General features: G+C 39.3%; 2 protein-coding genes across 10 annotated transcripts; both read right to left on the bottom strand.

Annotated features, from left to right (window-relative positions):
- Nucleotides 1-479: 479 nt before the first annotated feature.
- LOC122078901 (peptide methionine sulfoxide reductase-like) lies at nucleotides 480-2,631 on the bottom strand. The gene is made up of 2 exons (XM_042645098.1): nucleotides 2,234-2,631; nucleotides 480-918 (listed from the first exon to the last, which is right to left on the bottom strand). The coding sequence occupies exons 1-2, from the start codon at nucleotides 2,567-2,569 to the stop codon at nucleotides 664-666; spliced, it is 591 nt and encodes a 196-aa protein (XP_042501032.1). The 5' UTR covers nucleotides 2,570-2,631; the 3' UTR covers nucleotides 480-663.
- A 3,896-nt stretch (nucleotides 2,632-6,527) lies between these two features.
- LOC122078617 (D-cysteine desulfhydrase 2, mitochondrial-like) lies at nucleotides 6,528-11,632 on the bottom strand. 9 transcript variants are annotated; one of them, XM_042644682.1, is made up of 8 exons: nucleotides 11,340-11,448; nucleotides 10,597-10,621; nucleotides 10,298-10,498; nucleotides 9,570-9,612; nucleotides 9,107-9,469; nucleotides 8,412-8,541; nucleotides 8,087-8,263; nucleotides 6,528-6,953 (listed from the first exon to the last, which is right to left on the bottom strand). In XM_042644682.1, the coding sequence occupies exons 3-8, from the start codon at nucleotides 10,487-10,489 to the stop codon at nucleotides 6,704-6,706; spliced, it is 1,155 nt and encodes a 384-aa protein (XP_042500616.1). In that variant the 5' UTR covers nucleotides 10,490-10,498; nucleotides 10,597-10,621; nucleotides 11,340-11,448; the 3' UTR covers nucleotides 6,528-6,703. The 9 variants fall into 9 exon arrangements, with proteins under 9 accessions (XP_042500616.1, XP_042500611.1, XP_042500608.1 ...); XM_042644677.1 differs by adding an exon at nucleotides 11,091-11,183 and having other exon boundaries at nucleotides 10,298-10,621; nucleotides 11,340-11,424; XM_042644674.1 differs by having other exon boundaries at nucleotides 10,298-10,621; nucleotides 11,340-11,632.
- Between the last annotated feature and the right edge of the window lie 1,867 nt (nucleotides 11,633-13,499).

Raw genomic sequence — 13,499 nt, 5'->3', positions numbered from 1 at the left:
GGAAGTACGATCACTAGCGGATGAATATGAAAGCTTAGGCAGAATTAGTGGTGTCAATCAGTTTGGTCTGGTTCAATTTTGGTTTTGTTTGAATGACCAGTTTTGGGCTGATAATGAGGCAAACCCAAAACCAAACCCTTAAGCTGAAGGCTACCTTTGGTCTGGTCAGGTTCGGTCTTTTTACGATTTTTTTTACTTTTTCCCATTTTTATCAGCTGGTTCAGTTTTGCCGATCTGGTCAGATTCCACTGGTTTCATAAAAGCCCCTTGACCAAAGCCAGCATGTCAGGGTTCAACATGGTCTTGACTAAACCAGTGTTTCAGTAAGCCCAACCAACTCCGGCCGAAATTTGACACCTCTATGGTACAAAATAATGCTCCACCCTTGTGAAATCAAAAATCTCATCCCGATTGATACTCATGTGCACCTATCATTCTATTGTTGATAGTTGATACCCATAAAATTATGCACATTAGTAATGTCCTCTTAAACGTATGAGGGAAAAAAAAACACTTAACCCTAGCCCAGACCAGCTTGGGTCAAAAGAAAGATTCAATAAGCATTGCAATTTTATTACAGAAAAAGTTCATGATTGATTTTGGAATCTAGATTCCAAACTGACGTTAGGAAACATGCAGGACTACTGAGAATACTTATGACCATCAACCATAGCATCTGATAGGGTCATTGCAACCTTTCCTAGCCGATTGCTTTGACCCGTTTCGTCCACCTTTCTCCAGATATTGCTGATGAGACTCTTCTGCACGGTAGAACTTCTTCGCAGGAAGAATCTCTGTAACTATGTTTTTACCTATTATCTCCTTTTGCTTTGCTTCCTTGGATTCCTGGGGCAACTGAGCTTGGGTCTCACTGTAGTAGTAGATTCCGGATCGGTACTGTGAGCCCACATCACCACCCTACCAAGTACATATATACGTTCATGAAATGAGTATTTATTTTTTCCAAAAGAAAAAAAAAAATTGCTTACTCCTTTTGTTATTCCTAATTATATTTTGAGCTTGAAACTTGAAGACAAAATCCAATTGTTTTTAAAGCTAGTCACTCCTCAGGAAGCCAGCCCAATTTCATAATTTTGAAGGCTGATGGTAATACAAAATGGAAAGTACCTTACTTGAGGTAAGGATGTCAATTGGTTCGGTTTCGATATTTTTATTTGGTTCAAGAAATACCATATGAAAATTAAAGCTGAATCAAAATAAAAGAAGAGCCTCTTTTCCAAATCAGAATCAAATTGACTTGGTGTCTGATTTTTATTTGGTTTCATATTTAGTGTTTTACACAATTTGTTTATTAAATAATTTAAAAATGATTAAAAAAAACCTTTTTTGTTAAGGTCATAATTGTCCAAACCTTTTTTGTAAACATAAAAAAGGAATAGAATTCTAAAAAAAAAAAAAGAATAAAATTTATCATATATAATTACTCTGTTTCTTATTCTATCAATTTAAATTGATGGATTCAGCCTTGAAACCAAAATCGATTGACACCCTTAACCCCCTCAAGCACGTGCACTGTGTGACCAATCAAAAAAAAGTCTTACATATAACACAAGATCTAATTAACCACGTATTATCCACTCAGCATGAAGGTGTAATAACCACCCAGAAAAACATTTTCCTAATAAATTCTATTTGATTATCCGAAAAACACTAGCTGATTTGATGAACTAACACCAAAAAAAAAAAAAATGTGGGTTTTGGACCTTGATCTTTTGCACTGGCCATCTGAGAATGCATTTTCCCATGGCAAAAAAGGTCACATAGCTAGACAAATGATTTCCTAGCCTAGTATATTCAAATGGGAATTTATGAACCATAGACTCAGACACGGATAAAGAAAAATGAAATCGAATCTGTGGAATTGAACGAGGTATATCCCGGTTCTGATTCAGATTCTAGGGTTAGGGCGCAATATGGACGATTCAGATTCAGTCGGTTGGACCCAATTCCGGGTTATTTTAAATCTGGCTGAGCCAGAGGTAGTTGACCAAGTTGAGCATCCTATCCTGGTGGGGTCACATGATCCGCGAATCCCGACCACCACGCGGCTTTGCCAGTTCGCCGGCCCTCCACCCCATTCCGATCAATATCCCGCCGGACTGCCGCCCCATTTCTTACTCCCTTAGTTTTAGAGTAGAAGAAGACATAGATATAGGTTGAAATCCTTCACAGTTGCAATTAAAAGGAAGAAGAAGAATTAGTAATTTTGCACCTGGCGATTCAGAGTGGTGGGATCGTGGCGAGACCAGAACAGGAAGAGAAGGTTGGTGTAGGGGCACACAGAGGGATCAAATTGGACCCTGACGATTTCGGCGTGGTTGGTGGTTCCGGTGCAGACCAGTTGGTAGGTGGGATCGGCGGCGTGACCCTGAGAATACCCAACCTCCGTCTTCACCACACCTTCTACGCGTTGAAACGCCAGTTCCACTCCCCAGAAACACCCCGCGGCGAACTGGGCGAACTCGAGACCTGGGCGGTCCTTCAGATCCATGTCGGGATCCTGCGGTGAAGTTGTACGATTCCCCATTGCCGTGGCGCCGCTCGACATTGTGGATTGTCCCCTTCGACAAAAGAAGATGCAAATGAGCGATTAATACAATTTTGAATTCCCATTGAAGATATTTAACATGAAATACCTTTCACGAATGTGGACGTGAAATATGACACGATTCAGATTCAATTATTCAAATTTAAAATTAAAATAATAATAATAATAAATTTAAAAAAAAAATATATATATATATATATATATTTGTGGAGTGAGAAGCCCGATTTTAGAAATCAGTATCAGATAGTGACGTGGATCAGTCGATACAATATGATACGATTTATTCATGTTGATGTCTCTAAATACATTCTCATTAGTCCACACTGACCATTGTAAGGCCATGCAACCTATCATTGGGAAGATATCAGGATGACAAGCTTTCAGTGCTTCTAAATCATGAAGGGAATTGGTCTTCCCCCCTCGTGATAATTTCTTGTGTGACCTCCCACCTATGGCCCCAAATCTCTCTTATCACTACAACTAGATTATATTATTTGGCAGCCCAATGCAAATGGTCATTTCTCTCTGCTCTATGCTTGGGATAAGAACCGGATGCAAAGAAACAAAGTTGATTGGGCTGCTCTCATTTGGTTTCCCCTTCACATTCTGAGATACAACTTTATCTCTTGGTTTGCCTTATCTAAAGCCCTCACAACTAAGGACAGGAGGTTACGGGCATGGGGTGTTCAAGTTGATTCTACATGTCTGTTATGTGTGCAATGTATGGACAGTCACAACCATCTATTCTTTGCTTGTAATTATTCTTCAGCATTATAGAATGAGATCTTGCATACATGTCAAATTTTTAGAGCATCTTCCCCCTCCTCTTGGGCTGATGAAATCCAATGGACTATTAAACATTTTGCCAGCAACTCCTATTGCTCCCAGGTTATGAAGCTTGCTTTCTATGCATCTATATATCACTTTTGACAAGAACAAAATATGCGAACCTTCTCTTCTAATCGTATTGACCCTTTGGCTATGATTAGAATTATAAAGAATGAAGTTAGGGGAAAACTTTTTGGAATTCCCACCTTTTCTCAAGATACTCCACGTGCTCGTAGTTTTTGTAACTCTTGGGGAATTTACCCATCGTTCAGGTCTCCCTCTTTACAATGGGTTTCTTAGGTTCCCCCTCCTGGTGATGTTCTGGCTATCAACTGCGATGTGTCTTTAGATCAACATGGAGCTGGTTTTGGGTGTTTGGCTCATAACAGTTGTGGCGTTGTCATCTTTGCCATAGCTGGATTGGCTCCTCCTTCTACAACGATCACCCATGAGTTATAGGCTATCATAGTTGGGTTAGAGGAGGCAATCAAGTTGGGGTTTCAAAGAATCATTATTCAATCTGACTCTAAAAGTTCTATTGATTATATTAACAAGGTCAAGAGTGGCCCTTGGAAGGTATGGTGGTTATTAGAGCATATCAATAAGCTTCTCTCTTGCTTCACACACTTTGCTATAAGAGTCATTTACCATGAAGCTAATCAATCTGCTGATATTTTGGCTAAGTTACACCCCGACATTGGTAGGGTAGTCCTTGCTTTTGATGATCTTCTTGTTGAAGTTGTTAGATGTGTATCTAGAGATGTTTTTGGATGTGAACACCCTCGCCATAGATAGCTTGTGGAGGGTCCATCTTGCTCTCCTTCCATTATTTTCTCTTTGTAAATTTTTAAAATTTTTTCCTTTTCCTTTTCCAAAAAAAAAAAAAAAAAAAACGCAATAGACAATGACCTCTTGCCCATTAAAAAAAAAAAAGGAAAAATGTATTATTTTGATTTGAAATTGAGCGGATACATATCGATATCAGTGGGTACTAATGTTGTGAATCAAATCCTTGCTTAGAATTTACTCAACTCAACCCGTGAAACAACTACAAGCTCAATTTGCCGTTGCCATGCTAGTAGAGGGTAGGCTCCAAAGAGGTCTGTCAAAGGAAGCCTCCACATGTACGAGGTATTTAAACCACCCTCTCGGCTTCTCCTTAGGAGTGAATCAATCTCGTTGAATTGGTTTTGGGATGGTAATGGGCCAAAGTGAAACCAACCATTATGCAGAAGTTCGATTTTGGTCCGTTTTGTTTTGGTCTAGTCCTTTGTTAGGTTGGTTTCAGGGGCTGTTCCATTTCTGTTTTGTTTTCACATGTAGTTATTAAAAAGACCGCCTGCCCTTGCATTGTAGTTGCTTCCTTTTGCTTTCTCATTGGCTCCTGTGTTCCTCTCTCATTGGCTCTTGCGCTAGCATAGGAACCAAGTGACAAGGGACCATTCTTTCTCCCTATATACAATTCCCATTGTGTTCAGGTGGGAATAAATCTATTGTGTATTGCCAACGCATTTCTCTGAAAAGCAATTCAATGATATGGATCCGACTCCTCCCCAACAACTGCATCCTCTAACGATCATGCATCGACAATCCAAGGGTTGGGAGGGTTTGGTCATGCATTCCAACACCTATCAACATTTGGAAATGCATGTCCAAGCACTAACAGGTTCAGCCCTTGGACGGGTAGGTAGTGTCGAAGAGGATATTTTTCCAATATTAAGGGCATCATTCATGTCTATGATTGAATAATACAAAAAATCTAGGGAAAAAAATTATTGAAAAGCCATCCTTTCTTAGCCCACCATACTTTGTTCTCATATTTGACTATCAACCATGGATTTAGGTATTGATACAGATCCGGATCAATGGGTATCGATCATTTTTATCCTTTTTTTTTTCAAAAGAAAATACATATTTTACAATTTTACCCTTGATATGATACGAATGAATAATCAATCTAGATCGATCAAGTGTCGATATCGACTCTTGATAAGCTAAAGAGCCTCAAGCTATCAGTCTGATTAGAGGTGTTGAATGACTTTTTTTTAGGTAAGGGGAAGTAGGTAACAGCACCTACTTGTGAGCGTGGGCTTTTTGGACACCAACTGCACTAGGCAGTTGTTAGAGAGCTATTAGTTTACTCAGATGCTAACAACATTATTATTCAATGCTCGGCTGCCTCCCTCGGGAGTGTTGATTGGGATATTAGGAGTTAAATCATTGACATTATAGATATTTCTTCATGTTTTTCAACTTTGAAGTTCTTTTGGTGTGACAGTAACGTAAGTAAAGTAGCTCATTCCATTGCTAAGTTTGCCCAGATTGAGAGGTTTCCTTTTGTTGGCTGATGCGTTTCCCTCCTTCGCTAGTTGAAGTCGTTGTTTCCCTTTGAGCTTTTTAGTGAATGTATTTCATAATCATACACCCCAAAAAAGTGTGATCAAGTTGATATGCTTGATATTATTAGCCATATTCAATCCAATGTAACCCCGGACCATGCACATGTAGGAGCCTTGTGCACGGGTATGCCTTTTTTTTTCTTTCTTTTTTTTTTTTACTTAATCCAATGTAACCTGGAATTTCTCAAGTGATAGTTGTTCTATCCTCAACCACTATGGGGCTTTCAACCCAGCTACTAAAGCATCTGCAGCAGCATCCCTTATTAGAAATCATCAGTGTGAATGTCTTAGCAGGACCAAGCAATTCCTAGCAGACTCACACCCATTGAGATGGAGGCCAAGGCAATCTGTCATGCTATCAAACAAGCAAATCAGTTAAAGGTACCAAGAAGACAATAAGTCTGGACACATTGTAAGGCAGTCGTGGATTTTGTTCAGCAAGATATGTACGATCGCTAGCCATGTAGTGCTTACTACCCTCTCTTATTGAACAGAGTTATCTGTGTCAGTTAATGTATGTATCAAGGGCCTCACATGGTAGGTCCACTCAATAGCTAGTTGATCTATAGTTTTGGGTGAAATGCAAAACTTGGGTTCTTGACTGTCCTCTCTGATTTGATTCCCAATCTGGTTCAGTCCTCCATTAGTTCAAGTGCTTGACTAGATCATTGAATGTGAAAGATCGAGACAAACCAACTCCCAACCCCCCAACCAAAAAAAAAAGGTTAGCCTTGCTCTGGAAACTGTTGGCTGCAACATAAAACTAAGATAAACCTCTCAAGTATCAAAACCACTGGCAGATTGATTTCTTTACAAACTACATCAGAGATGCTAACTGAGGTATTCCATTGACATAATCATGCAGACAACTTGGTACAATGTGGCTAATTACATAAAAATTACCCTATTAAACGGAAGTGGGATTTGTGCTTCTGAGTGATTGGAAAATAGATTTGTACCTTTGTGCCAATCCAAACATGCCAAGTGTTCCCCCAGTGTGAAGCACCACCACTTTGGTATCCCTATCAGAAGTCTTCTGGCAAAGGAATGTCGCATGTTCCCAAGCAGCCAAGGTGTAGATAGGATCCACAAGAACACCAGTTTGCTTCGCAATTTGTTGGCATGCCTCTACTTCCCCCTCCAACACATTGCCAAATCTGAAAAGTATGCAACCTCTCCTTAAATATAAAAGTTACCACACCAGCCAGCTTATGGACATATGGGCACTTAAACTTCAACATTTCAAATAGGGCAGCATTTGATATAGACACAGATCACATAAATTTCAGCAATGACAATTGGCCAGATAAGTTGAGGTCAAATCACTCCAAACATCAACTTACAGGATAAAAAATAAGGTTCAGATGCATAAATATAACTACCAAAGAAACAATTTGTGCACAAAAGGGGCTTCAAAGTAGCAAGCTAATAAGCTATATTGGTAGCAACTGGTAGTCATGATTCAGCTTATGAGCTAAGCACATGAGTATCACCAGCAGTTACTTTCTTCAGCTGTATAGGACTGCAACACATAAGTTTAGGCAGGCAGAATATTTTACCATCTTTGAGATCCAAACTAACTTCACAATCCAGTTTGAAGTATGGTCATCGGAGTAGGCAACAAATTTGCAAACTTAGCAATTCCTGATTTGACTTCATCTGGTTCCTTCTTTTTTCCTTTTTTTTTTTTTTTTGGTTGGGGGGGGGGGGGGTTTCACTAGTCCCACAAATATTTGACCTCTTGAAGCATTACAAGGTCCAACCAGACAAATCAGATCTCTGGTTTCCATTTCCAATTAAGAAGTCAAAATCTACTGACAACATAAGATTATATATCGATTGAGCATAATGAGTGTTTTTCCCTACTTTGTTTTGCATAGATCCTTGTAGCCGACCCCATTAAGTTGGGATAAGGCTGAGTTTTTTGTTGTTGTTGTTTCTTTGTTGTTGAATGATGGGGTGTTTAGTGCCATAATTCCCTCCACTCATACAAGAAGATATACTGCCAATAATGTGCCTTTTTGCTGTTGACTGGTCATTATATCAAGATGAGTACACAATCCAATGATACTATTGATGCTCAAAAGGTTTGTATTACTAATATAACTATTGTTGTTATTTGATGATTATGATATGATGATATCAAGTGTTCATGTAGCATAGATGACATATTACATGACCTTAAACGCAGATAAGATGGAAAGCTAAATCGGAAAACGACACAATATACTGAAATGAATAATTGAGATGCAAGGAGTTTACTTTCTTCGATGGATGCGTTCTAGTTTACTTTCTTCGATGGATGCGTTCTACCCAATGCACAATTCCACCATCCAGTCCATCAAAAGCATGGTCAGAAGGATGCAAAACACAATACATCTTGAAATCAGAAATCAAGCGTTCCTCCTGCTTCTTGTACCCTTCGACAGAATCCGCCAGCATCACTGCAGTTACTTCCCATGGCAGTCTGATATGAAGCAAAATTACTATTAGACATGTTTAGTGCTGACCCTGTTGAATGCTTCTACACATCTTCAACTCATCAGAAGAAAGGCACAAAATGATCAAAGCTTCTTCCAGTTTAGAAACAAGAGTTAGTGCAAACTGGAACAAACCCTAAACATCTGGCCCCAATAGCTAAACCAATTGCTGTGGTCCCAGTACCAGCATCCACAACCAGTTTTATGGGCTGTTCTTTCCCAAATAAATGAGTTTGGGAGAGGTACTCCACAAGGCGAATGACACCTGTAAGAGGAAACATTTGTGAGTCATAATTGTAGAAATAATGGTAACTTCACCAACAACCTCCATTCCAAAACAAAATGACAGTAGGTTGGGTACTAACATGAGGTTGAATGATGACAATGAAACAAATGTTTATCAGATTGATCATGCTGCAAAAATCAAACATAACTAGGGGAGGAATCGCTAATCAATATGGCCATGAAAGAGATTTCACAGTAAACCAAACTCTGTCAGATGATCTTTTCCATATTTTCCAACTCTGCAAAAGAGCGTGATGAATCCAAGAATGAAAAGATGGGGTTGTTATGATCATTTGGTGGGTTTCATGGTTTGCAAACAGTATCTGTTACTTGGGTTTTATACAGATGCCTGGTTTCTGTGCACTACATTGTGGCATTTTCAACATATAAGACATGTCAGACTTAACACCTGGGTGCAGAGGAGTCAAGGGCAAGGGCCATATGCATGTTATATCATAAATGCCACATGTGCAAGTTATACAACCTTAAATACATTTATACAGCTACGATAAGAAGATCACCAAGATACCAAGAAGCTATCCTACCTAATAATCCTATGGCATCCCCTGCACCTTCATTAATTATAATAACTTTTCTAGGATATTTTCCAGCTCCACATGATGTAACAGTGCTTCTCAAAGCTTCTACTTGTGCAAAGGCTACTTCCTCAGAGTTCCAAGAAGCAAATGATGTATTGAGTATATCAGTTAACTGTATCACAGAACCACCACCTGCCACAAAATCAGCATGCCTTTCCAGCATTTCTGCTCTCTTCGCATAAATTGATCTTGGAATGTAAGTGACATTCCCATACATAGTGGATATCAGGTTGTATGCTGTCAGAACCTCAGGTTGTTCTCCTCGTAGAAGTAAATGTGACTTCAGCCCTCTCTCTGCACAAGAAAAAGCTACACAACATGCAATATTAACCTTCTTAGTGATACAAGGCTCATTTTACTCAGGAAATAAAGGCTGCACGTCAGAAAACAAGATATGGAGATTCCGTACCAATGGCCGCTGTGTGTGCACTCTGACAACCTCCACATGTGACCTAAGAAATGTCCCAAGAGGATGTTATTTGGGGTTGGACATTCCTAAAAAACGATAAGGACATCATCAATAATATCATATTTCTTTCTTCCCACAAGAAAGAAACCTTTACATTTAACACATGTGGAGTGGTGTGGCGTACGCATGAGTTACAAAGAAATAAAGAAATAAAGCCAAAGGGGGGGGGGATTTAGGGTTCATGGAGTGATTAAGACTGAGAGAGAAGGTGAAATGTCAGAAATAATGTTGACTTGTCTTTGAAAAAACTGAAAGTGTGAAATACACAAGAAAACCCAATTTCAAATCTTTCATTTTTCAAAAGAAAACAAAAAATCTAGGAAGCATGGGTAGAGGATTGTAGGTGGGAAATCATGGACAGAAACAACTCCCTTTTAGTAGATAAACTACTTACAAGAGATCCTCATATTTTTTTAAACATCCAAACCCCAGAGTAAACCAGCAGAACATATAGCTATAGTCATCCAAATTATGCAATTCGTTCCATGTTAGAGAATCTCAGGGTGAGATGGCCCAAACTTAACTGAATGTATAACACATTTACCCTTAAAATATCATTCTCCAAGAATAAGAATTAGAGAATGGAAACATGAGAAGGGACGGCATCTATATTCTGAACCATAAATGAGTAATCTGCGAAATTTGAGTACCAAGGGATAGCATCTCACCACATCAGTAACCAAAAGATGTTCCAAAATTGGAAGCAAGCCATCCAGTTTTCTCGCCTTATTACCATTCACCAAAGGATGCAACAAATCATCCCTCACAACATAAAAGGATAGTCCTTGCTTGTTCTTCTCCATCATGTCACCTAAAGATGGCTGCGTATTATTTGAAAAGGTATACCTGACAGATGCCATTCCTCCCTGCTGTAATTGCATTTCAGACAGTGTTATTTGGTGGATTTTTGTATCTGGACTAAGCAATGCCCATCTTCTAGTAAGCAATTCTGACATAAAGGTTTTACCACAATGCTTTGGTTGAGGAATGCCCTGGTGGTAAAAGAGAACACTGTATCAAGTATCAACCATAAGTTGCACTGTAGGTACTTTCCGAAGAAATAGAGAAAATTATGAATCGATAGAGGTCGATACAAAATATTGTGATCTATACACTGTGTATATAAACTAGCAGCTATTTTTTAACAAAAAAATCAAAATACTTTAGGACAATCTTCTTCTTCTTCTTTTCGTTTCCTTTTTTTGTCCTAGAGATGGCTGGAGACTCCTATCCATTCAGCCACAGGGTTCTAGGAATCGGGACGATTCGAATCAGAATTGATTGTTCTGGAATGATTTTTTTTTTCGCTGATTCATGGAATTGGATTGCCGCCAATTCCGATGCAAGGATGCAAATTATTTCTGTGTAACGATGGAACAATTGCAAAATTCATGGCAGGATAATTGATTAAGATATCCATTTCATGTGTGCCGAAAAGGAACGTCTGAAGGAGACACTTACAGTCTAGCTCGGTGGGTTCAAAGTTCAAACCCTTGGCTCAATTTGACGGTGCCTAATATCTAATTTAGGGTTGCAGATTCGATTGCAAGATACCTGATCGAAAAGAAAATGCGGTAGCTGAAATTTATCGGAGAAGATGATCCAAACAGATTTCAGCTGAGGACTCACTCTAAACAGTAGATTAGACGGGATCAATTAAATTACAATCTTCCTCTAGTTAACGACTTGTAACGATAGGGATAAAAGTACCCGGGAACTGTTCGAAAATGCTCTGGAACGAAGCTCGTCTTTCGTGCCAGACATTGCAGGGTTTCTTGGTAACTGTTGGAGTCTCATCCTGTCTTGGCGAAGCTGACCGTTGGAACTGATTCTGTCTCCCGCGGCCAAGCCCAACTAGGATTTTGGTTCGTAATGTGAAAACTAGGTCATGGATAAGTCGTTTGCTTCAAGTTAAAAACCAGCTTGGTTTGGTGGTTTGTACCTGACTTGTCGAAGCCAGGTTAGTCGGAGGAGAGAGACTCAACTCCATGAACTGTGTCACTTTGAAAGAGTTGAAAGAGAGTAAGGTCATTGGGGTGGGTGTAATTGGGGAGCCACATCTCCTAATAATAATTATAATCAAACAAATTAAGATTAAAATTAAAATAAAAAACACATTTAATGATGTTGTTTGGTAAGTTTTATATCCCATCTAATCAAATACTCTAATGAATTTCTCACCCCATTTTTCTATGTCAAACAAACAACACCTAACATTTTTCATTCCCATAGAAGGATGGGCAATTTTGGCTTTCTCAAAATCGGGATTGGCCTCAATTGATTCTATGATACAATCCCAATTTTTTAATTTGTATTTGCTCAATTGGTTGGGGCATGTGAAACAATTGCTGCTCAATTGGTCAGTGATTTTACTAGTAGAGTGCATGCCCCTAGGAGGTCAAGGGACCAACTCTCTTGTCTTTCACATTTGTGCTATGAGGCACCCCCCTCCCCGAACAGGGTGTTGCTTGTAAAGTACATACTCCAAGAGATCATAATTTCAAATCTTCAGCCTTTAACTTGTGCCATAAAAGCCACCATCTACCTATTCCATTAGATAGTATTTTTTTACCAGCTCCTATCGAGGGCCCATAGGCCAGTATGGGTTGGGGAGGGCAGAGGGAGAGTCGAACAAGTGGCCCCTCCCTAGACTTATGATGGTGCTCCACTACATTGGCAGCCACCAGGTGCACCACCATGCCAAGAGGCTCTTCCTCTGTTGGGCAATTAGATAGCAAGTTTTTTTTTTTTTTTTGGGTAAGTATACTTTATTAGAAACGAGGAAACAACGTTCCCACACAATCCCTAACCTAGTTATCAATTCGGCCGAATAATTCGTGAATTATTCGGCCGAACCGAATTTTTTCGAATTTAATAAAATATCCTGACCGAATCCGAATTAAAAATAAAATTCGGTAAAATTCACAATTTTTTCAAAAGTGAATATAAAACACGAATAATTTGGATCGAACCGGATTAAACCGAATTATTTGGTCCACTTAAACAGTATTTAAAAAAACAAAACAAAACAAAAAAACAAAAACAGAAACAAAACAAAAAAAAAATCCCAAACCGCTTTTTTGACTGAATTCTTAAATTAATCAATCGAATTATTCGGAATAATTCTCTGCCCGAATAATTCCCAAATCCGAATTTGCTAACTATGATCCCTAAAGGCCCGTTTGTTTAGCGGAGATGTTGGAATGTAATTGTTATGGAGATGGGACCCACATGTTAGTGTGGGTGACGGAGAGGATAGTAAAGTAAAGGGAAAACGTTCACCCAACTTTATTAATTTCATGCCTTATTTGGTTGTCATGTGCGGTGAGGCGAAATGTTTGAGATAGAGAGATGAAGAGTCACGGCAATGGGTTTCAGGTTTTGGGTTGCAGAGAGAACGGTTCCAGACGAGGAAGTAAATGGAGCCAAGGAGTTTGCAAGGTTGGGATTCTGATTTAGGTTCTCCAGCTCCATTAATGGGTTGGTTTTGATGGTAGAGATTTTTAAATTAGGTTTCCTGTGTTTGTGATTTGGGGATTTTTAATTTTTTTTCTTTTGATTTTGGAAGAGTCCATGCTCTAATTCTCTGGTTTTTACTGTTCCCCTCCTCTCTTTCTTTCTTTCTTTTTTCATGTTGATGTTGCAGTGTTAGGGATGCTGGTCGTGGTGCCGACGGCTGAGAGAGGTGGATCCTCTGCCCATAAATCCCATGCTTTTTTTTTAAATGCAGCCCAGGTGGAAAGGGAGTATTGAGGAGGGAGAGTGAGTGAGATAGAGGAAGGAAAGGGGAAATATGAGTTGCAGGGGTTACAGAGAGAGCGGTTCCATATTGCAGTTGCCTTGAGTGCGTAGCTATCGCAATCTCCAACG

The sequence above is a fragment of the Macadamia integrifolia genome, chromosome 5, assembly GCF_013358625.1.
Source record: "Macadamia integrifolia cultivar HAES 741 chromosome 5, SCU_Mint_v3, whole genome shotgun sequence".
Classification (NCBI taxonomy): Eukaryota; Viridiplantae; Streptophyta; class Magnoliopsida; order Proteales; family Proteaceae; genus Macadamia; species Macadamia integrifolia.
This window is presented reverse-complemented; position numbering and strand designations above follow the sequence as displayed.

Coding starts and splice junctions, on each gene's coding strand:
- LOC122078901 (XM_042645098.1), bottom strand. CDS start 2,569: ATGTCGAGCGGCGCCACGGCAATGGGGAATCGTACAACTTCACCGCAG. Junction 919..2,233: donor CCACCACTCTGAATCGCCAG/GTGCAAAATTAC, acceptor TGTACTTGGTAG/GGTGGTGATGTGGGCTCACA.
- LOC122078617 (XM_042644674.1), bottom strand. CDS start 11,426: ATGAGACTCCAACAGTTACCAAGAAACCCTGCAATGTCTGGCACGAAA. Junction 8,264..8,411: donor ATTGGGGCCAGATGTTTAGG/GTTTGTTCCAGT, acceptor GCTTCATATCAG/ACTGCCATGGGAAGTAACTG. Junction 6,954..8,086: donor GAACGCATCCATCGAAGAAA/GTAAACTAGAAC, acceptor CATACTTTTCAG/ATTTGGCAATGTGTTGGAGG.